The sequence below is a fragment of the Triplophysa dalaica genome, chromosome 25, assembly GCF_015846415.1.
Source record: "Triplophysa dalaica isolate WHDGS20190420 chromosome 25, ASM1584641v1, whole genome shotgun sequence".
Taxonomy (NCBI): Eukaryota; Metazoa; Chordata; class Actinopteri; order Cypriniformes; family Nemacheilidae; genus Triplophysa; species Triplophysa dalaica.
The window spans coordinates 5,934,075-5,957,345 of NC_079566.1; the positions used below are offsets into that span (position 1 = coordinate 5,934,075).

Below are 23,271 nucleotides of genomic sequence, written 5' to 3' on the forward strand. Positions count from 1 at the left end.
TGAAACTCCAAATTTGAGCCTTTTTTGTTCTTAGTATAAGCCATAGGCTAAATCAAGTGGAGTTAAAATTGTCATATTAGCCATATCTGCCTTAAATAAAGTTCCACACAGATAGATATTACTAATTTATTCGTACTAATGAAACTTATGTGGAATTTTCCCATGTAAGAAAAAAATGGGACATGAACGCCCTCTACTGTCGCGTTTCTCAATGGAAGTTGGAAAATATTTTGATTCCCGAGATGGCCGGGCCTTAAACTTTAAACATGGCGGATGTGAGCAGGTTCTGCGGTGACTGATGTTTTATCAGCTTCATTGACTTAAATTGGTACATAATTGCACACTTGAATAATCAAATGCATCATTGTGTGTTTTATACACAGCGAAGTGCGTATAAATGTCACCGACAGAACAGTAAGCAAGCTGACTATCTTCTAAAGTTGGGTTTTTGTAAATAAACCTCTAAATTTATAAACATTGATTTCTATCTTGCGGGCATCAGCAGTGCGAGTTCACGTTCACGAGAGAGACTGACCTCTGAACTGACGTATGACGTACGTTGCAGGGCGCCTCTTGCGAACACGTTACCGCGGATTGTTTACACGAGAAGAGGACGCCGAAAAGAGTTCTCGAGGCTTTAATGTAGATTTTTATTAGTATCCATTTTTAAAATGGTGCGTACTTGTGCTTATCCGAGATGCTGGAATTTAGAAAAAACCGTAAGATTACGCGCGTCAAAAACAACGGAAGATGAAAGATTAATATTTCATAAATTCCCTTTGAATGATTTTGTGCGATTGGAGCAATGGCTGCTCGCTATTGGGTGGGATTTAAATACCCCATTTGAGAAGATCAAAGGGTCCAGGCTGTGCAGTGAACATTTCAAACCCGACGATTATAAACCAGATGAGGGAAGGATAAGACGGATCCTGAAGAAGTCAGCGGTGCCTGTGCCAATTTCACAGCTAAAAGCGGTAAGTATTGAACCGCTGTCAAAAGAAAACAATCCCCCAAAAACCAATTTTAGTACATAATTTACTCACTCTCAAGCTATTCTGGGTGTATGTGACACTTCATTTATACATTTAATAAATATCCAACTGTGATTGATTGTTGTACGAAGTGACTACGTTGTGCCATCTCAGCCAAGTGTAGATTTACCAGCTGCAAACAAAGATGAGAAAATAAGATCATGGGTCCACCAGCATTTTTAAATGGTAATCCACAGTTAAAGATATAAATTACTCCACCCTAAAATGAAAAATCTGTCATCACTTATTCACCCTCAAGTTGATTAAATAAAGACAATTATTTGGAAGAATTAGCGAGTGACATTTCTGGGACATCAATAGTAGGAAAAATACTGCATCAATTTTTGAAAGACACATTTGACACCATTTAAATTGTTCCTACTATGTGTCCCAGAAATGTCAGTTGTTAACATTGTTTTGTGAACAAAGCAGGTGCATTTTGCACTTTTTTTAGCCTATTTATTGATGATGCAGAACAACCACCTAGCAGACCATTGCAATAGTCTAATCTAGACGTCATAAATGCATGCATTAACTTCTATACGTCAGAGACTGGTATGTTTGGCAGCGTGGCAATGTTTTTAAGCGAGATGTGGTTCAAAAGAACGATTGTTGTCTTTTACTGTATTGTCTGGGGTGATATTACATCCTTCTGTTTGCAGGTTATACTCCATAGTATTCTGCTTACAACTCTTCGGTCCTATGAGTATCTCTGTCTTATCTAAGTTTAAAACTGGTCATCCAGTGATTACGTCTTGTACACATTCTGCAAATTTGGATGAATTTAGATTATTACATTTTTATGTGGTCTTGATGAAATATTTATCTGAAATTGATCACTCAATTTACTTATTATAAAATAACTCTGATTGTGATCCGCTAAAAGAAGATACACATGGGACATGTTGAGAGGGTGAATAAAATATAGGCAAAATTTATTTTTGGGTGAGCTGCTTCTTTTAAAAAACAGCTCTTCGTTTAGTCAACCTCAAGTTTTCAAATGTATTTAAAAGAAGGCTAGCAATTGAGATTTATGGGGTAGTCAAGGTGTTTATTTTCCAAAAATCTTCAAAATATCTTCTTTGTGTAACAGATACAATTTTATGTTTTTGAGTAGTCAATGGTGCCCCTGCCCTGGAAATCTCGGTTGCTAACATTCATCCAAATATCTTTCTTTATGTTGAACAGGACACAGAAATGTATACAGGTTTGAAACAACTTGACAGAATATTCATTTTGGGTTGGACTATCCCTTTAGTCACTGTATATGGGGAGTGTATTCTAGGTCGATGATGTAATGTGGATGCTCTTGAGACGTTGAGAGTTGCCGTCGAGCAAAAGCAACAGAACAACTGTTGTTGTTTTAGCACCCGGTACACTGTATTTAAAACGGTGGTCAATGCCAAACTGTGTTACTTGCGTTCGGTGGTCATTTTCAGTCAAAAGGGAACAAGAGATGCCTTGAAAGGCTTCAAAAATGTCCTAAAGATAAAAAGCCATCAAATGAGTGGAGAAAAGCTTGTGGAAGAAAACGTCTTCCCAAAGACCTGTGGTAGGGATGAACCGATATGTAAATTTTACGATAACCGATAAATCTAAATATTATTATTATAACATTTTCTTGGACTGAAACTAAAGGCAAAAAGTGGGCAAAGGATTTTATTTGAAAACATTGACTGCAGAAAAAACGTAACCATTAGTTTTCTTTTTTTTTTTCCTAAAAATCATCTACCAAGCCTACATTACACTAGTTGAAGATTCTTTAAACATTTCTGGTATGACTTTTATTTAATGAACAAATACTAGATTTTCTTCCAGAGCAACCAAGAAATGTGCAACCCTAACCTGAGGTTGTGTTCTCGACACTTCCCTCCTGATGCAGTTGAATAATTTAGTCTAGTAAAAGAGCTCACATGTGTTGCTAGTTATAAGCGAAGACTGAAAAAACAACACGACTTTCACTTTTAAGGATACTCTTCAGATACATTATGAGAACCTCTAAGAAACAGGCTCACAGCCTACGATTCAATTAGATTAATTGCTTAGACTGAGAATGAACCAGCTGTCTCGATTCTGCGCGAGGATGAACCTGACCATTCACCAGTTACTCAGTCCGTAAGTGTAGGCACCACTGAGTTCACTTTATGCGGTGCAGCGTTGATCAATCGCCGTATGACATAAGTGCATGCTTTACCAATCAGTATTTGCATATCTAAACTACATGCTCTAATGCCATTTGTACTTTTATACAAAATGCATTATTATTTGTAACTTGTATACACATTTATTAAAGTCCGACCGGCTTAAAGGTATAGTCAACCAAAAATGAAAATACTGTCATCATTTACTCACCCTCAGATTGTTCCAAACCTGTATACATTTCTTCGTTCTGCTAAACAAAAAATAAGATATTTAAAAGAATGTCTGTAACCAAACAGATCTCATCTTACATAATATTTATTTTCCCTACTATGAAATCTGTCTGGTTACTGACATTCTTCTAAATATCTTAGTCTGTGTTTAGCAAAACAAAGACATTTATAGATGGAACAACCTGATGGTAAGTTGTAGAACAAGTTAATGATTACCCATCCCGACATTGTACTATTAAAAGTAATTTTACCGCAACATGGCTTCAAGACATCGTGGTAAGAGGTTGTGGGTTCGATCCCAGCGGATTGCTCATACTTCGAAACAAATGTATGGGTTAATGCAACGTAAGAGGCTAGCGATGACGCTCCAGTCCACTAGGGGGAGGAATAGCGTCATATGTTGGTTTGTCAATAAACACAACACACAAGAGCTGTTCATTTTCTACAACAGCAGTGGTTGTGTCATGGGTTGTCAAGCCACATAAAGTCCCACTAAAGTGACTATTGTGACTCGTGTTGTGTATTCAAAGATTGCTAGAGCAGCACGGCAGCTTTATGAGAGGAAATGTGAACATCTGGCTTTACGTCGCAGCTTTCGTCTCTGCTTCTGCACGTTCAGACTCGCACATCTGTTCAACATAAGGATAACGTTAAACCTGCAAACGTTGGCGCAAAACCTGCAAACGCGTTGGATCGAGTCTGGGATAAAAACTGGTTTCATCATAATGGTACGAGTGTGCGCTTTTCCTGGATGCTTCAACCGAGAGAAAGCGTTACGTCTGCGGCCGCAGGGATCGGCGCAAGATGAAAGTTTGACGTTTCACACGTTACCGATGCAAGATCCAGAGAGACTGAAACTGTGGCTTCTCGCTCTACACCGGGATATAAACTCACCCGTTGAATCCATCCGTGCATTGAGGGTGTGCAGCGAGCATTTTTCGCCCGAAGATTTCCCCGGTCCAAATCGACGATATCTGAAATCAACAGCAGTGCCTGTCCAGTTAGTTGTACCGACTGAGGTATGAGAAGGAAATTGATTGACAGTGTGTGCAAGAGTAATAGATGACCATAACAAACCAAGAACCATCTATAAAGTCCATCTAATTTAGATTCTCCATCAATGCTGGCCGACACCAAAATATAGCAAATGAAATCCTTAAAGGGATAGTTCACCCTAAAATTTAAATTCGGTCATCATTTACTCACCCTCGTGTTATTTCATACCTGCATAAACGGCTTTTTTGTGATGAACACAGACATGGATATTTCGAAGAATGTTAGTCTTTTTTAGTTCAGGGACATCATTGGGTCATACCTCAAACTGTGGTTGAAAACATACAACCGCAGAAAAAAGTAAGAGACTACTGAATTTTCATGTAGTCAGCATTTCAAGATATATCGTGGCCATTCCAGTCCAGTGTCTGTTGAATTTCACCAAAGTCAAACCTCAGGAGTGACAAAGTCAACCAACAGCAATGTGAAAGACAGACAACATGAGAAGACACATGGAAACTGTGATAAAAAGTTATCGTGTGAAAAAATAATTTCTGAACTTTTCCTAAATACGTGTAAAAAAATAACTGTTGAATTGCTTAAAAGTGAATATGAACTTGTTTTCTTTGGCAGTATTTGAGTTCTGAAAAATACAGAATATCTTTTCAGTTATTCTCACCTGTTTCTCCAGTTTTCATTAGCTGCGGTTAAAAACAATAATTGTATTTGAAATTTGGGTGAAATATTGTAAGTAGTTCACAGAATGAAACAAAAAGGATCAGTGTGGAATAATTTCTACGTAATTTAGACATTTAACTTTTTCTTAATGTCTGTTATGCCTTACTTTGCTAATTCTGACTTTTTTCGGCACATAGGCTAGACATGCGGGAGCTGAGCTGCAGATGGAAGGACGGTATGATGTCAACATGGATTCTGACTTTCAGAATGATTTTAATTTTGTTACTGGGAGTCCAGGTGCTGCTCTGAAACTAGAAGGTATTGTGAATGCATCTTGTCTGTGAAATACAGAGGTTGAAAACCACTTAAGTATTTAGTAGCTATCCTTAGTTTTGTTTTTCGGACGATACCATGGATATGGATTGAATTTGAATGTTTTCTTTATTCAGGAGGGATGTCGGCTTCCTCACAATCTACAGAGGCCTTTTCACCACTGAGCTGTACATCCGCTGCAGGTTTTCCTCTGGACAGTGAGGACTCCACTGAGGCAGGAACGAAGTCTGACCCTCAAGACCGCGTGATGGAGGGTCATCGTGGGAAGCTTCAGAAGGCCATGAAGCAGGAAGATGTAGATTTGCGTCTACATGATAAACGCATGGAGGAGACAAGTGAACCAAGAAACGATAAGCAAACGGATGAAGAAGACGAAGACCGGGAGATGAACACAGAGGATACAGCGCAGTGTTCAGAAGAGCTAGTGATCACTAAAGTCGAGGACTTCACAAGTGAAATGCCAATTGATGTAGACTACATCGGGGATCACAGTGGAAGGATGGAGGTTGATAAACCAGAATATGCAGGTAGGTGTGAATTTATTTTGATTTTAGCAAACCAATACTTCAGAACAGTGTTTGAACATGTTTTGTACACTTTACCAGAAACAGCAAAACACGACAAAAACAGGATGGAGTCATTTGGAATGGTGAGCACATTCTCATCTTTAAAATGAAAATTTATGTCATTATTTACAAGCCCTCTTGTCATTGAAACCTGTATGACTTTCATTCCTCTGCAGAATACAAAAGAAGATATAAAATGTTTGTAACACAAAACTGTTGGTCCCCTTTTCCCCTATGTTTCGTGTCCATACAATAAAAGTAGGGGTGCTCCGATCAGGGTTTTTTTAGCCGATCACCGATCCTCGATCACTGAAAGCTGTATTGGCCGATACCGATCACCGATTATAGGAACTATTTGAAGCTTTCTGAGTACCATGTGTCATGAATTAACTAATGAATATTAGTAAGCAACATATTTGGTAACACTTTCCTTGAAGCATTTATGTATAATGCATTATAAAGAGTTATTAAAGGGTAAAATGCATTATTAATATTCATAATGTGTGTTGTAATGCATTATATGTAGTTGTAAATAATTATAACCAATTTAAAATGTGTCGTGTTACAATGAATTGCTTAGTGTTATAATGTATTAACTGTAATAACAATTATCTATTAGACATTACAATGCATTAAAATGTGCATTACACTGCTTGAAAACTACTTTTACAATAAATTAAACATACATGCTTCAAGGAAAGTGTTACCACATATTTTCATAAAACATAGCAGCATGTGACATGAGTCCCAGAAACCCTTTGTCTTCCACAATATAAAGTGTCCATGATCAAAGCAAATTTATTACATTATTTTATCTGATAATATGATATTTCTTTATGCTTCTTACTGTCCTTGCCTTAGGGTTGATGCTTTTAAAAATGTCTCTGTTCCTGACAGCTGAGGAGAGGTTGCGCTAGACTTAGACTTTTCATTTATTTTCAATGTTTCTGTTGTCGGACATAAAATAATAATCTGATTACAAGCAAATGTTTATGTTCTTATGTCCATACAATAACAATGACAGGTGCCTGTAAAAGGTGTTTTGTACTCACAAGAAAGCTGTGGTTTGGTCATATGTGACCCTGGATCACGAAACCAGTCTTAAGGAGCACGGGAATATTTTTAGTTATAGTCGAAAATACATTGTATGGGTCAAAATGATCGAATTTTCTCATGTTCCATTAAGATATTTTGTAAATTCAATATATTAAATATATCAAAACTTTATTTATGTGAGTGGATGGCCATTAACAGGGCCTTTTATTAACAACTTCAAAGGCAATTTTCTCAATATTTTGAATATTTTTCACCATCAGATTCCAGAGTTGTAAACGGGTATATCTCCGCCAGATATGATCATATCATGACAACTTATACATCAATAGAAAGCTTAATTATTCAGCTTTCAAATTATGTAAATGAATGAATTTTCGGTTGACGCTATGTCTGCAGCCGAGTGGCGCTCGAGCTGCTGAACTGCCCGCTCACTTTGCGCGAGGCCAACTTTGAAAACTACTCGCACTCCTTTACGTGACTAACCCTCAAACGTCTAAAGAGGTTGTTGGTGTAAAAATGTTTTGGGTGCTTCTCGCATCGTGGAATTCACATAGTACACACGTATCAGATTGATAAAGCATTGTCTATTTCACACACCTTGTAGATTTGCCTAACCGGTGAAGCCGTTTTCATATCGCGTAAAATAAATTTCTCGTCAATTTTGCGTCATCTGATCGGCTTTTCTGGATCGGCCTTTTAGAGACCGCCGATCATACTTCCCAAAGTGATTATCGGCCGATTATGATCGGCGACCGATCAATCGGAGCACCTCTAAATAAAAGTCAACATGGAGCAACAGTTTTTGGTTACCAACAATTTTCAGAATATCTTCTTTTGTGTTTTACAAATGAAAAAGATTCACACAGGGTAACAGGGCGAGTAAATGATGACGGAATTTTCATTCTTTTACCTTTTGTTTGCTTTCAACGCTCCTTTGTTTATCCAATAAATCTCTTAACCAATCTTCATTTATATCCAGCAAACAGAGCCTGTGGTGAGACTCAGGAAGCTTCATTTGCTCCAGCCCTCTGTCGATCTGTCTGTGAAGATCAAGGAGGAACCAATAGACGAGGAGTGTAGAAAATCTCCTCAGGCTCCAATGAGAAACATGAGGGAACGTGAGGTGATCTGCTGTTTTAACTTTGATTATTTTCACCTCGACCTGCTTTGAATCCTTTACCCTGATCCTTCTGCGTTCATGTTTTCAGGATTTTACCCAGACACCTGATGAGATCATGATCCGTCCGGCTTTCCCCGTGGGAGGGAATGCCATTGGTATGATATTACATGAAAGTTCTCATTATTACTCTTCATCTTGACAACCTTCTTTAGTTATTAGGCTCAAGTCACCCTTAAGTAGATATTCTTGTTGTTTTTTAAGTTCCATGAATGTTTCTTTAAGGAGCTAATGTAAGTCTTTAAAGGTCTTGTCATCTTCACACCACAGGAGCTCCAGTGACAAGGGCCGCAAAAGCACCATCAGTCCCTGCAGTGTCCATTCCCAAACAACCCTCTTTCAGTTCCATTGTTACGGTGTGTGCCGGCTGTAAAAGGATCATACTGAAGGGTAAAACAGCCTTTCAGCGCAGTGGCTCTCCTAAATTCTACTGCTCACCTCAGTGTCTCTGCATCACCTCTGCCATTGAGGTCAAAAAGAAAACATGTCACCACTGCCTCAAGTAAGCTTAAAACATCCATTCTTCAACCAGAATAAACTGAAAAGAACACTTGTATGTGAGCTATTACACAGTGTATCATACTTCCTACAGAGAGGTCTCTCACCCAAAGGATGTGCTTTTAGCCTCAGTGGACACGTCAGGAACTACAAAGGAGTTCTGCAGTCAGAAATGCATTAGTGCTTTTAACTTCAGGTGCAGCGTGTGTCAGAGGACAAGTGTGGTGAGTCATCATCTCCATCTGAAGATGAAATATTCAGCTTCGATATGAGTTAAAACATCTCTTTTCATTTCTGATAGACTCATGGTCACGAGGTGAAGTCCATGGGCACCGTTCATAAGCTGTGCAGCGACGTTTGTTTCAACCAGTTCCTCTCTTCCAATAAGTTGACCATGAACTGTTGTATGAACTGTGGTGGGTCCTGTAAAAGCACAAACGGTCCGTGTCCCGCTCTACAGATAGAGGGCAACACTGTCAAGTTCTGCACCCAAAAGTGCCTCAAAGTCTACAAAAAGGTAAATTCAAAGACGTCAACTGATTTTAGTTCTAAAAACAAATTAGCTGAAATAAACTTGGTCTTCACTTGTAGAGGAGTCTCAAAACTGCCACCTGCAAAATGTGTCACACCAAGCGCCCTTCTGCAGAAATGGTGGTCAGTCAGAATTCAGAGGGTGGAGAAGAGCTTTTCTGCACTGACTCTTGTGCCACGACTTATACAGCCCAGACTCTCAGTTCCTCAGGTAAAACATACACAAGGACACACAGAAACGCAGCTGGCTTAAATTGATAGTTCAACCAAATATGGAAATTCTGTAATCCTTTTTCCCTCTATCGTTTTTCTTCCGCAGAACACAAACAAATATATTTTGAAAAATGTTGATAACCGATACAAAACCAATGCAAGTGAATGGAGACCACCGTTGTTTGGTTACCAACATTCCTCAAAATATCTTCTTTTATGTAACTGTGTTTTGTTCATTTTGGATATAGTCTGTGTCATAAATGACAGAAAATAGTTAATTGTTATATCAAATATGGGGCACTGTGGCTTCTCATAAAAGGGATGCCTTCCCCAAAAATTATGACATCATTAACTCACCTTTGAGTTTTTCCAAATCTGTATAAATATCTTTGTTCTGATGAACACATAGAAACAGATCATTGACTCCAACAGTTCTGCGTTACTTTTGACTACCATCCTATTTTTTCCTACTACGGTAGTCTATGGGGGGGAAAAATCTGTCTGCTTATAAGCATTCTTCCAAATATCTTTCTCTGTGTTCTTATCTTTTGATAAGAAATGTATACAGATTTGGAACAACTCAAAGGTGAGTAAATGATGACAGAATTTTCATTTTGTGTGAAGTATCCCTTTAAAGCAGCATAAAAAATACATTATTATCAAGCTGTTTTAAAAGTGCAAGATCAAACATGGAACTTTTTTTGTGGGAACTACAGGTACTGCTGTGGAATGCAAAAACTGCAAGAAGAAACAAGTACCACAGTATCATCTAACAATGTCTGAAGGAACCGTTCAAAACTTCTGCTCCTTTACCTGTGTAGTGTCTTATGAGGTAGACTAAAGTCATGTCTGCTACTGATCTTTCATGTAAGAATATTACCGTGATATATTAGTTATGGCTCTGTTTTGCTTTGGTTTAGGCGGTAATAAACAAAAAGAAAGCTCCAAAGAAAATAACCACTACAAGCAACATTGTTTCTGCCCTAAAACCTGCTGCCCCAAGACCTGCTCCTGCAGAGACCAGTTCATCAGTAAAGAATGCCTCCTCCAGTAGACCGGAAAAAACGGTCACCAGACTCCCTTGTGCTCAATGTCTGCAGTCATTCTCGCACAAGCCAAAGCTACTGGAGTTTAAGGTACTGTAGGGTTCCTTATGTCAATGAATAAATATGGTGTGAAAAGTTTGTTGGCGGAAAAACAACACTAAGGTTTAACAGCCTGGAGTCCAGCATAGATAGAAATTCCTTTAATACTGTTTAAAAGCATCTCAGGTTGAGACCTCAAGAAGGAGGTGTAAAATGCCAGGAGAATGATTTGGCATGTTCTGGTCAATGAGTGGCTACTTTGAGGGGGCTAAAATTAAAGTTTATTTTTAAACCATTTTTAGCACAACATAATTCCCACAGTTACAACTGTATTCTTCCATGGTTTTGATGAGATTACGATTATTCTAAAACGTGAAAAAATATAAAGAATGACTTTTTGATCCCAGACTTTTGACCGGTAGTGTATGTCAAACGAATCAGACTTCATTATAATAAAAAGTTGCTAGAACTCTGTAATACAGTATTTTTTACCGCGTTAAACTGTGCCAGTATTTATTGTAATACCATTTATAATCATAACTTCTTATTGATCCAATCTTCCAGAAAAAAATGTATGTTTTCTGTGATGACTCTTGTGTTGGGGACTTTGGAAAAACAAAAAAAGTCACAGCTCTCTGCGAACACTGCAAGATCGATCAAGTTGTGAAAAGTGTGAAAATGATAAACAAGGTTGACCGGACTTTCTGTGGGCAGAGTAAGTGCTTCCAGCGTAATTAAGATTATTTTATTATTTCTCTCTTTTTTCATCCAGTCAGACACTTGTTGGATTAATACAGATTTGTTTTTGTCTGTACAGAATGTAAGTTACTCTTTGAGGATAACCTGGCCAACGAGTGGGGCGAGAAGTACTGTCGTGACTGCTTTTACTGTGATGCTGGATCTAAGACTCGAGTGACTGGGTTTTTCAATGACAAGCAGGAGGAGTTTTGTGAAACTCGGTGCTTGTCAAAATATACTTCACTGATCCATCAGGTAATATTTTTTCAAAAATATTAATTTTGTGTCTTCGTTTTTTGATTTGTTTAAAACATCTTTAGTTCTGTCGGGCTGCAGCATCAAACATAATGCACTGGTCATGGCTTCAAGTGACATGTTGTTTCTGCTGCTCGATTCTAACAGGGGATCAAATGCACAATGTGCAAGCAGAGCAGGAAGATGAATGAAACTGTGAAATGGTTGGATGAGATGAAGCATTTCTGCAACCTGCGGTGCCTGATGTTCTTCTGCAGTCTGCAGGCCGTCACAGGGGCGGTCACTAAAGCTGCAAACAAATCTCTATCAAAACGGGGTATGTTGACAACATTTTTATTTTCCTTTATCCTGTTCCTTTAAAAAGGCAATGGTGTCACTAAACACACATGTGTAGGCATAGGGTCTGTGATCCTTCAAACTGGTGAAGAAAGTTTTTGGCTCTTAAGAAGCTGGTGATGTCATTGTCTCCACAGGTGCAACGTCAGTATCCTCTACAGTCCATCAAAGCCCACAAGAGACCAAACCCATCATCGCCAATGTTAGATCGTTCTCAAGTGAAGCCAATGGACAGTCTGATGTTCTGGAAAGCACAGATCTGGATGGTGACTAGTTCACATAGAAAAACAAATTCTGTTGTCATTTATTCAACAGCATATTGTTCAAAAATTGTTTATGACTCTCTCTTCTGTAGAATACAAAATATATTTTGAGGAATGTCTCAGTGGTTTTGTGTCCATACAATGGAAGTCAACATGTGCCAAGGATGTTTGGTAACCACCATTCTTCAAAATATCTCCTTTTTGTTCTGCTGAAGAAATAACTCATACATGTTTTTAATGACATGATGTTGAGTAAATGATGAAAAAAGTTTTTTTGTAAACCATCCCTTTAACAGAATAAAATTATTTGATTCCTCAGGCTCTGTTCCATCCATTACTGTAGAAGTTCGAGAGGAGGAAAGTTTTCCAGAACAAACGGTAAATATACCTGCTGTCCTAATACATTGTCACAGGAGCTGGTATTAGAAATCTATTTATCATTTTAGACAGCTTTAACACTGTATAAAAATGAGATCCTCTGAGATTTGTTGTGGATGGATTTTTTTCTTAGGTCAGGACACAGAAATGCACTGTGAGGACTTGCGCCCCGCCACATCGAAACCAAAAGAGAAAGGCCTTACCAAATAATACCAAGCACAAAACCATAGCCTGCAAACCTAACACCCGTAATGCTGAGACGCAAAGTGGTACTGACCAGCTTTAATAGTCAAGTTTCTAGCAATCTTTCTTTAGAGATTTATAAGAAATCCTTACTCATCAGAGAAATGAACAATATTTTATCTTCTTTTTTTCTTACTGTTGTGGTCTCAGATGAAATTCCTAAAGTTATAGTGTTGCCTGTGCCTGTGCCTGTGTTCGTGCCAGTTCCTATGAATCTCTACACACAGTATGTTCCTCATACTGTTGGGTTACCATTACCGGTACATCACTCTTCTGTCTTCCTTACTCCAACAGAATATTGATGTGTATATATATATATAAATATATACTGTTTTTGTAGATGTCATACGGTTCAGGGTGGTTTTGGATGTAAATGTGTCTCTGTGTAGATTCCAGTGCCCATGTTCCTCCCTACAACTCTGGACAGTGCTGAACGCATTGTGAAGACCATCCAAGAAATCAAAGAGAAGATCCCTGATGATCCTCTGGAGGCTGATCTCATCATGATGGCGGAGATGGTGGCTGAGGACGCAGAGAGGGAGAAACTCATGGAAGCTTGTGGTAAATAATGGAAATAGATATAGACTATATAGTGAATCTGCAAATGTACTTGATTTTGGTATCGTGAATCTCGGTTTTCAGGTCAGAAAGGTAACTTAATGGAGGTTGATTCGGAAGATGTGTCCAGCAATCTAAGTTGGGAGGAGGATTCTGTCTATTCTGCTCAGACATTGGATCAGACTCCAGAGCTGGAGAAACAGTCGAAATCTGTTCCAGAACTAGAGAAAGCCCTGTCTAAATCTTTTTCAGAGCTGGAGAGAGAACCATGTAAATCTGTTCCAGAGCTGGAGAGAGAACCATGTAAATCTGTTCCAGAGCTGGAGAGAGAACCATGTAAATCTGTTCCAGAGCTGGAGACAGAACCATGTAAATCTGTTCCAGAGCTGGAGAGAGAACCATGTAAATCTGTTACAGAGCTGGAGAGAGAACCATGTAAATCTGTTCCAGAGCTGGAAAGAGAACCACGTAAATCTGTTCCAGAGCTGGAGAGAGAACCATGTAAATCTGTTCCAGAGCTGGAGAGAGAACCATGTAAATCTGTTCCAGAGCTGAAGAGAGAACCACGTAAATCTGTTCCAGAGCTGGAAAGAGAACCACGTAAATCTGTTCCAGAGCTGGAGAGAGAACCATGTAAATCTGTTCCAGAGCTGGAGAGAGAACCATGTAAATATGTTCCAGAGCTGGAGAGAGAACCACGTAAATCTGTTCCAGAGCTGGAAAGAGAACCACGTAAATCTGTTCCAGAGCTGGAGAGAGAACCATGTAAATATGTTCCAGAGCTGGAAAGAGAACCCTGTAAATCTGTTCCAGAGCTGGAGAAAGCACAGTCTAAATCTGTTCCATCCATCAATCCATCTACATTGACCCCCACCCCTATCCCAACAGAAGAGCCACAGATTGACCGGCAAGCTGATTTTCCAGTCGGTAATAGCTCTCGGAGCTCCTTTGTCTCATTCATGCTTAAAAGGTGAAAGGAATACAAAAACGGATATAACCCATCATATGTCATACATGTTTATTTGTTCTGATTACAGAGAGCACTGAACTTGTAAAAGAGCAAAAACAAGACAAAAAGGAGCTGAAGGTATCAAATGTCAAACCCAAGCCTCGCAGAAAAGACAGTGATAGTGTTCTTCAAAAGAAACGGGTATGAACAACTAAAGGAGAATATTTTGAGCTTATATGATTCTGACGTGATTTGTGTGTTCTTGATGTGTAGGGCAGTAAGAGTGCAGCGTCAGCCACATCAGATGGCCCAGGTGACCTCTCCAAAATGCAACATGAGTCTGGCGTCAGTGCTTGGAAGAATTGGGTGCGCTGGAGGAACTCCCAACCTCATGTGGAGACTCCCAAATTTGCCGGTTAGACTCCAATTTTTGGCTTCCTTCTATAGCAGATGAGCCAGAGTATAGGATCAGTAAATAAATTACAAACGCTTTAAATTAATTTAATATCATGATTTATTTATGGAGGACATCCATTTTTAACACCATGTTAAACAGCATATTTCTTCATATCAGCGCGAAGCATGACGCTCAAGGAGGACTTGTTGAAGTGTAGCACTGCTGAGTTGAGCTACGGCCTCTCCAAGTTCATCTCTGAAGTGTGTCGACCCAGTGGAGAGAATTACAGCCCTGATAGCATCTTTTATCTCTGCTTAGGCATCCAACAGGTAAAGATCACACATACAGTTGCTAATTTAAATATGCACCTTATTTTTCTCCACTGGTCATGCTTCATGTTTATATGTTGAATGTGGCTTATTTAATTTGGTCTTCCATGTGTGCAGCATCTGTTTAAGAATAATCGGATGGAGAATATATTCACAGACGTCTGCTACAGCAGATTCTGCCAGGATATGACCAACATGCTCAAAGGATGGACACCCACTATTTTGTCCAGTGGCGAGTAACTTCACACTTTTTTTACTACAGAATGGAATGTGCAGAAGTGCGTGAATTGGGTTCCATCTTTGTTTCTACAGGTTATGTTCATTCTCAAGTAGAGGAGAAATACATGTGGGACTGTAAGCAGTTGGGGGCGTTCTCACCTGGCGTGCTGCTGAACACGCTGCTTTATTTCTTCACAAAGTTCTTCGATTATAAAACAGTGGAGCAGCATCGACGCCTCTACTTCGGCCACTTCAAGCGCTACTGTAGGGGCCAGGGTAACAGCAAAGTGGTCTATTTGCACTTTTATCCCCATAAAGAGGACACAAGCACAGGTCCAGCGTAAATACATTTCACTCGTTTGAAAATGTCTTTTAAATTGTTAATTGTTAGTAATTAGTCGAGTTGTCCATTTTAGATGGTGTTCCAGCGAAAAAGAGGAAGAAAGAAGATGAAAGGGGAAAGCCGCTAAAGATAAAGGAGAATATAGCGAATCCCTTTCGCTGTCCTGTTCGACTTTTTGAGTTCTATCTCTCGAAATGGTATGTTGGTTGTAAAGATACCTGCTGCCATTTAAATTCACACAGCTCCGTTCTAAGTTAATGGGGGGAACTTATACCTCAGACTGTTTGGCTAAAGTTTCTTTCTCTCATTCTAGTTCTCCCAGCGTGAAACATAGTACGTCCCAGTTTTATTTGAATCCGGAACGCTCCTGTGTGCCGAGCAGCCCCACATGGTTCTCAACGTCCTCGTTGAGCGATGAGGCTCTGGAAAACATGCTCGTACGCATCCTAACTGTAAGAGAGCTGTATATGCATGAAGACAAATCGCCTCATGAAGCAGAATCTGAAAGTGACTCGGATTGAGAAACGGACCTTAAAAACACAAACATGACTGTTAAGCAATGGATTTTTCCTGGATGTTTCAGTTTTAACACAAGTTGTTAGAGCTTGTTTGTTTGTTTTATGTATTGTTCGCTGTTGTGTTTAATGTTCTCGTATTTGACTGTACATACTTTAATTGTTTTTATATGTATGTATGTATTTATACATTTGAAAAATGTTTAAAGAGTACATAACTAGGGATTTTTAAGGTCCTATTTTTGTTTATGGAGTGTCCAACAACAAGTTTATGTACAGAGAAGGTGTAAAAACACTATTGTTTCGTAATAATAGGCAGTTCTTACCTTACTTTTTGACTAACTCATCTGTCAAATCCCCTCCTTTCTGCTAGTCTAGTCTGATGTGATTGGTCAGATGGTCTAGTCTGCTGTGATTGGTCTACCGCGAATGAGGCTTATGAGCTACAGTGTTGGGGGGAGAAGAGTGAAGTTTTTGCGGGCAGTCCTAGCAAAACGTAGGCAGGGACTATATGTAGTGACGTAAATCCGCGGAGGTTCACGACTCAGACTAGAGACCACTTGTTTGTGTGATTCAGAGTCGTCTCCCTTTTTTCAAAGCCAATAACTTTTATTCATTCACCTTCGGATTTACAACTTGTCAGACTGCTTATTTTCAAACACGGCAACATTACACACTGCATGAAATGTAAATTTCATGATCTCATGTTATGTACTCTTTAAGAAAAAGTTTTCAAAAGGTGCATACGAGAGATATGAGCACAATGTTAGATTGTGCAGTACCTCATTTTGCTGTATTTGTATTACATCGAAACACTACCTTGAAAGACATTAGCAAGCTCAATGTATAAACACATTCACTGATAGTGAGGGGAGGGTCCATTTTGATATTTAAGTGTAATTTTTTGGAAGCAATGCTAGACCTGTTGCAATGTCTCTAATATTTCTAAAACGATCAACTGTGGTTAACGCTACATTTCTTTTTCAAATAAGACCAAACACAAAACTATGATTGTATTGATATTCTTTCTTTAAGTTATAATTGATTTTAAGTTAACCTTTTTATATGAGCTGAGCACAACAAATTAAATCTATTGTTGAGGTGATGTTGTTTGATTATAACACCCTGGTGGTGGTTTTAGAATACGAGTATTCTAAAATCGTTATTTATCTGTCCATGTTTTTCACTCTGTCTAATATAACAATATCATTTCTTAAATGGTGAGGGTATAATAAAATATGTTTCATAGTTACTGTTTAGAGAAGGTCAAGTTGACCAAATATCAAATGTGGAAATCTGAAACGAACACCAACATCCTGTCAGGAACTTTCCAAACAATCCGGAAGCTCACGTAAACACTTATTTTACTATATAAATACATAGAATAAAAAGCAAAAATTGTATAAATATATATATATAACATTTATATACATTGTGTATATATATATATTATCCCCAAGGAGAGGACATTCTTTTCTGAGCTTGTGAAGCCCTTGAAATTTGTGGGTGAATAAAATAAATATTAATGTCTTGATACATTTTATTAACCTTTATGCGTTCTTCGGGATCTTTTTGACCCGCAAATGACTTTTGCTAAAATAAAAAAAATTATCTTTGTCTAAATGGCATGTAAACTTTGTTCGGTACCACTTTCTAGATCTACAAATAAAAAATACAAAGGAATGATGTTCCATTGTTAGTGAGAACAAAAGTCACACTCATGGTCGCTTAGAAAATAGACAAAATTCATCCTCAAAATTAGAAACAACACCGAACACGCATAGACAGAAATGATGTGGCACACTTCCAACAATGTAAAAAACATCCACAATGTAAAATGATCATGCTCACACACAGAGAGAGAGATGAGAAGATGAGACAAAACAATTTATCATACACAGTTCTATTACAGTTAGTAACTAATATTTAGATATTATTAGGAAAACGGATGATAGAAATAAATGATAAACCCTAAAGACTCAGACTTTCCTCTTTGTAACATCTCCTTCAGGTTTGACACTTATGATGTAACATTATTAAAAAACATATTTTATTCAGTAAAAAACTGCTAAACTTTGACAAAAAGTTATTTTTATGGGTATAATTGTGATTTCATAATATGAATCTAATCTATAATATGAATCCAACTGAAAAAACGTTCTGTCTTTCACTTGGTCTAATAGCACATAGGAAGTAGTGGAGCTCATCCGCCATCTGCTAGTAAAAGTGAAAAAATAAGATTTAAAAATGGCATTTTGCAAAAGACGGGCAAAATCTTACATGTCAAGTTATCCACGTTATCCTCATGAATTAAAAAGTTAGAAATGTGGGTCTTTAATAAAGGGAATTTTACATAAAACTGTTTTCTACAAAACCTATTTAAACATTTATTTATTTATTTATTTATGTATATACATTTATAAAAATATTAAAAATCTTGGACATAATTAAAGTTAAAACATTAATAAAAAAAGAAAATTACATTTGTTAAAAAAAGATGAATGTGTAATAATACACATAGAGACATGGGTACTCAAAGTACATAAGTGTACACCCCAAACAGAGACCGAATAAGGGTTAAAGGGATAGTTCACCCAAAAATACAAATTCTGTCATAATTTACTCACCCTCGAGTTCTGATGATCACAGAGAGAAAGAATCCTTCTAACCAAACAGTTCTTAGCCGCCATTGACTACCATAGTAGGACTGTTTTTTCCTACTATAGTAGTCAAAGTAACCGTTCGGTTACAAGCGTTCGTCCAAACAAAGAAAGGTAAACAGGTTTGGATTAACTAGTAAATGATGACAGAACTTGTATTTTCGGGTGAACTTTCCCTTTAACAACATGCATTTTAAATCAATATATTTACCTTTTTAAAAATGATGAGATATGTTTTGTGTATGGTATGTATTTATTGGAATTGTCTCTTCATTCATTTACATTTTTATGTTTTACTTTTAACTGTATTATAATATGTTTTGTTCTTGTTTTTGTATGTATGTGCAGGGTCACGAACATCTCCGCAACCTCATTTTAAAACAGAGACTTTTATTTTGAAAACCTCAAAACCGTGTTTTCAGTCGGCAGTCGCTGACGTCACAGCTCAAATGGACATCTCCGTTGCTAAGCCCTCTGTTTGGGACACTCCAAAAATATTGAAACACCATGAACAACAAGATGTTGCTCAAACGCGTCCAAAGTACAGAGAAGGGAGACGCCTCAAAGCCGTTAAGGTGAGTTTCTTCTATTAAACAATTGTAGCTTTCGGTAAAGATTCACTTATCTTACCAAACAGTGCGCTTTCCCCCCACAACTGCAGTCAGTCGACTAGATTTAAGGCACACCGATCAAGTCTTATTAGTGTTTATTCATCTACATCTCTGATTTCAGGTATACACCATTAACTTAGAGTCTCGGTTCCTGTTGGTTCAAGGCGTGCCCGCTATCGGGGTGATGACAGAGCTCGTGCAACTCTTTGCTCTCTACGGTGTGATCGAGGAATACAGGGTGCTGGATGAATATCCGGCAGAACAGTTCACTGAAGTCTACTTATTTAAATTCCAAAAGTTTACGAGTGCCAGGTAAGGATGGACAAAATCTTTCTATAATCCATAGCAGAGATGTGTCAGCTCATGTGGTTTTCATCTGTGATGTGTTATATTTGCAGAGTAGCTAAGCGTCACACTGATGAAAAGAGCTTCTTTGGAGGACAACTGCATGTTTGTTATGCACCCGAGTATGAAACTGTGGAAGAAACGAGGCAGAAGTTGCAGGATAGGAGGAGATATATTAACAGAGTAAACCAGAAAGCAGGTACGGTTGTTGTGGGTTTATAGAATTGCTTTATTAGTCTATGTTATAAGATGTCAAGCTCATTGGTTTAGACTATTACATTTTGACAGATTCAGTCTTTTAAGCATCTTTTTTATTATAACCTAAGACAAAGAATGGCTATATTTATGTATTCACAGCAAATCATCATGTACAGCAACAGGATGAAAGCAGAGAGATTCCAAAAACAGAAACGCCTACAGCTGCAACTCCTGATGTTCAGAAAGACTTAAAAGATATCAGAGAGGAGAATGTAAATTTGGACTTTTCCTATTTACCTTCACCACCCAAGAACGATCTTCCTCATAGCCGTCACAGTTTTCAACAATCGTTACGGTTTCAGAGAACGGAAATGACATTACCTACAGAGGACAAGATGGGGTCACTGTACCATTACGTTCCTCCAGTGCCAGATACTTCTAAGCATTTTACATCCTGTACATCCTCAAGTAATAAAGACAAAGATTTGAAGCACCCGTCAACTTCTGCTAGATTTGTGCCACGGATTGCACATTTAGAAAGCAGGAAAAGAAAATCCGTGGAGGAATTACTCTTTTCAAAAGAAATGGACAAAAATGGACCCATGATTGGTCCGAAACTACCAGGAATGGCCAAATTGGACATGGAGGATGAGTCATTGAATATAACCGCCAATTTGATCCGACAAACAATTACAAAGGTTTGTTTCTTTTATGTTTATTGTAAATATTTAACTGCACAATAGTAAATTATTACTTTTTAGTGTAGTACATAAAAATAGTTTCTTTATCTTTTTTCTTTTAGGTTACATGTGTACCAGAGATCAAACCTGCACAAGGAAAGAGCACCACTTCAAAGCCTCGTAGAAGAATTTGAGACAATCCCATAATTTATTTCAATTTTGCCACAAAAAATTCAAAGTGCCATTTTTGGATAATTCAGTGAAGTTCTTGTGGTTCTTGGAATGCTTGTTGCTCAAATGACTGTATACGCTGCCAAAAAATACAGTAACAGTTTAGATTTTGTCCATTAAATTGGTGCAAAATTTTATCTCCACATAAATTTGCTTGTGATTTTTACCTTTAGATGTGGAAGGCAGTTGCCAAAAGCTTCTAGTAAAAGGTTTTCCTCTCTGACCGTCGACTTGAAATCAGCATAAGAAACTTTACCATCATGGTCATGGTCCTGAATAACAACAGTGGCATGTATATTTAATGGAGAAATGTTTTGTATTAAAAACTGTCAATAATATTGCAAACATGAATACCATTTTTTTCAATGCGATGTCCACAAGATCCTTAACCCCCTCATCTGGATCCTCCTCAGTGGGTTGTCTGATAAGACTGTCTTTCAGCATGTGAAACATTTCTTCACGTGAGATGTATCCATCACCGTTCAGGTCGTATACATCAAAACAGTCTGAGATTATACGTGAAACTGTATGTGATGTCATGTCCATACCCACAATTATTGCTTTACTTTTAAATACTTACATTTTATTTTTTCATCCAGTGTCCCACGTAGAAAGAGAGACAGACCTTCTACCCATTCTTTGACACTTATATAGCTATCATTGTCCTTGTCAAATGCACGGAAGACTGAAAGCACCAGTGGTTAACAACTTAATATCGTAGATTGATACGTTATCTTATATAAACAGTTGGGGTTTACATACCCCTTAAAAAAGCTTCTATGTTCCTATAATAAGTGATAGAAAAATAAATATTTCCATTTTGTTTTATATTTAGTACTGCCCTGAATAAGCTATTTCAGTAACTGAATTTATTCTCCCAATAGTAATAAAGTAACAAGAACAGATATTTTTATAAGAAGTCAATGTAATCATCTAAACAACAGCACCTAACAGGAATAACTGTAAACTTTTGAGTTGGTGTTCATTTTGTAAAATCAATATAAATGAGTAAAAAAAGTCAATAACATGTTCGTTCATATTGTCTTGTGAGCTAAGCTATTTGTAAACAACTGTGAAATAAGCTGCAATGGCTGATGAATGTTATATAAACGGTGGATATAACGCTGGATTTGGAGATCGTTTGAAACTGATATATGGTTCAGACATGAACCGCATGCGGTGAGTGAAACTGGTGTCTGTGTTTGTTGACAATGTGCTTTAGTTCAGCCTACCCCTCCCCCCCCTCGTATCTTCGAAGTATTGCATTCCTCGTATCTTCGAAGATACGAAGAATGCAATACTACTCTATAGGTACTCAAGATTAATATGAGATTGGCAGAAACCCTGTGTGTTAGGGCCGCTTTAACGCAGCAGTACTTCATGTTTTTAAGTTTTTAATGACTTGTTTTAGACTGTGATAGACTCATGACAGAAAAATGTACCTCTGTCCATCATCATATCGTCGGTCATGTCAAATGTGTTGTGCAGTATATGTCGGAAGTTGAGCCGGTCCAATCCATGTCCCGCTTTTCTCTCTGTCTGTTCTCCCAGCAGAGCATTAAACAGTCTTATCAGACACTCCACCTCCACTGTGTTGACTACAACATGATCAACATTAAACGACTGCAACAATAAAACTGCATCTGTGACCCTGGACAACAAAACCAGTCATATGGGCCAATTATGTGAAATTGAGATTTTTACTGTATCTGAAGCTGGATAAAGCTTTCTATTGATGTATGAGTTGTTAGAAAACAGGAATCTGAGAGTGCAAAAGAATGAAAATATTGAGAAAGTTGCTTTTTGAAGTTGTTCATCAGGAGCACTCAGGTAGGCCATCCACTCACAAAAATAAAGTTGTAATAAATTTAAGGTCGGACATTTACATAATATCTTCATCGAACATGATCTTTACTTAATATCCTATTGATTTTTACCCATACAATGTATTTTTGTCTTGTGTTCCCATGCTACTTAAGACTGGTTTGTGATCCAGGGTCACGTGTTCACTTTTAACCCTCAGAAACGCATCCCAATGGTATAAAGAGTTTCTACTTACGGACGCTGTGAACTAATAGCGGCGGTCAAACTTATTTACTAAAATATGAACTAGCAATAAACAAAAATAAAGAAAGGTTAGAGATTGTGCCTACTTACAGTGTTTGACTTGTTTGCACAAGGTTTCGGCAAGGTTTTGAATTAATTTTCTGTTCATCGCAGACATTTTCTTCCTTTTCAAAAACCTGTCCGTTTGATGTTGCTATAGAAACGGGTGATGGGGCGGAGCTATGTGTTATGAGGGGCGTATTTTGTAGAATAAACACGGATGGGAGAAAAACACGTTCACGGAGGTAAACAACATTTTATTAAATGCGTTATTTCATAGTAAATCGATAATTGGTTTGCATAAAATCACAGAGTTGCTATTTAGATGCACATAGGAATGGATACACAGATGAGTAATAAATAGATGCTAGTCAAAATAGTAAA

The 23,271-nt window shown here is 37.9% G+C and overlaps 3 protein-coding genes across 4 annotated transcripts; 2 read left to right on the forward strand and 1 right to left on the reverse strand.

Annotated features, from left to right (window-relative positions):
• Nucleotides 1–575: 575 nt before the first annotated feature.
• Nucleotides 576–17,590, forward strand: LOC130416113 (zinc finger MYM-type protein 4-like). 2 transcript variants are annotated; one of them, XM_056742220.1, is made up of 28 exons: nucleotides 576–974; nucleotides 5,272–5,392; nucleotides 5,524–5,934; nucleotides 6,013–6,056; nucleotides 8,009–8,152; nucleotides 8,238–8,304; nucleotides 8,477–8,708; nucleotides 8,799–8,928; nucleotides 9,006–9,221; nucleotides 9,296–9,446; nucleotides 10,165–10,280; nucleotides 10,369–10,584; nucleotides 11,098–11,248; nucleotides 11,351–11,526; nucleotides 11,674–11,842; nucleotides 12,000–12,128; nucleotides 12,445–12,503; nucleotides 12,637–12,772; nucleotides 12,897–13,006; nucleotides 13,136–13,307; nucleotides 13,389–14,231; nucleotides 14,342–14,454; nucleotides 14,527–14,668; nucleotides 14,828–14,979; nucleotides 15,097–15,211; nucleotides 15,292–15,531; nucleotides 15,615–15,738; nucleotides 15,855–17,590. In XM_056742220.1, exons 1-28 carry the CDS (start codon nucleotides 672–674, stop codon nucleotides 16,060–16,062), a joined length of 5,190 nt encoding a protein of 1,729 aa, XP_056598198.1. In that variant the 5' UTR covers nucleotides 576–671; the 3' UTR covers nucleotides 16,063–17,590. The 2 variants fall into 2 exon arrangements, with proteins under 2 accessions (XP_056598198.1, XP_056598199.1); XM_056742221.1 differs by lacking the exon at nucleotides 576–974 and adding an exon at nucleotides 3,831–4,422.
• Nucleotides 17,591–18,696: 1,106 nt separating this feature from the next.
• rbm48 (RNA binding motif protein 48) lies at nucleotides 18,697–20,810 on the forward strand. The gene is made up of 6 exons (XM_056741399.1): nucleotides 18,697–18,830; nucleotides 19,065–19,291; nucleotides 19,449–19,639; nucleotides 19,726–19,871; nucleotides 20,030–20,568; nucleotides 20,673–20,810. Exons 2-6 carry the CDS (start codon nucleotides 19,166–19,168, stop codon nucleotides 20,742–20,744), a joined length of 1,074 nt encoding a protein of 357 aa, XP_056597377.1. The 5' UTR covers nucleotides 18,697–18,830; nucleotides 19,065–19,165; the 3' UTR covers nucleotides 20,745–20,810.
• Nucleotides 20,734–23,051, reverse strand: clxn (calaxin). The gene is made up of 6 exons (XM_056741400.1): nucleotides 22,939–23,051; nucleotides 22,224–22,379; nucleotides 21,362–21,466; nucleotides 21,136–21,287; nucleotides 20,949–21,053; nucleotides 20,734–20,860 (listed from the first exon to the last, which is right to left on the reverse strand). The coding sequence occupies exons 1-6, from the start codon at nucleotides 23,003–23,005 to the stop codon at nucleotides 20,807–20,809; spliced, it is 639 nt and encodes a 212-aa protein (XP_056597378.1). The 5' UTR covers nucleotides 23,006–23,051; the 3' UTR covers nucleotides 20,734–20,806.
• Nucleotides 23,052–23,271: the final 220 nt, after the last annotated feature.

Excerpts from the sequence above, each read along its gene's own strand:
- LOC130416113 (XM_056742220.1), top strand. The coding sequence starts at position 672 with ATGGTGCGTACTTGTGCTTATCCGAGATGCTGGAATTTAGAAAAAACC. Across the intron at positions 10,585-11,097 it reads CAAAGCTACTGGAGTTTAAG|AAAAAAATGTATGTTTTCTG; the intron begins GTACTGTAGGGT and ends CCAATCTTCCAG. Across the intron at positions 14,455-14,526 it reads GTGTTCTTCAAAAGAAACGG|GGCAGTAAGAGTGCAGCGTC; the intron begins GTATGAACAACT and ends CTTGATGTGTAG.
- rbm48 (XM_056741399.1), top strand. The coding sequence starts at position 19,166 with ATGGACATCTCCGTTGCTAAGCCCTCTGTTTGGGACACTCCAAAAATA. Across the intron at positions 19,292-19,448 it reads GACGCCTCAAAGCCGTTAAG|GTATACACCATTAACTTAGA; the intron begins GTGAGTTTCTTC and ends CTCTGATTTCAG. Across the intron at positions 20,569-20,672 it reads TCCGACAAACAATTACAAAG|GTTACATGTGTACCAGAGAT; the intron begins GTTTGTTTCTTT and ends TTTTTCTTTTAG.
- clxn (XM_056741400.1), bottom strand. The coding sequence starts at position 23,005 with ATGTCTGCGATGAACAGAAAATTAATTCAAAACCTTGCCGAAACCTTG. Across the intron at positions 21,467-22,223 it reads CGATATGATGATGGACAGAG|TCTTCCGTGCATTTGACAAG; the intron begins GTACATTTTTCT and ends TGGTGCTTTCAG. Across the intron at positions 21,054-21,135 it reads ACATCGCATTGAAAAAAATG|GACCATGACCATGATGGTAA; the intron begins GTATTCATGTTT and ends GTTGTTATTCAG.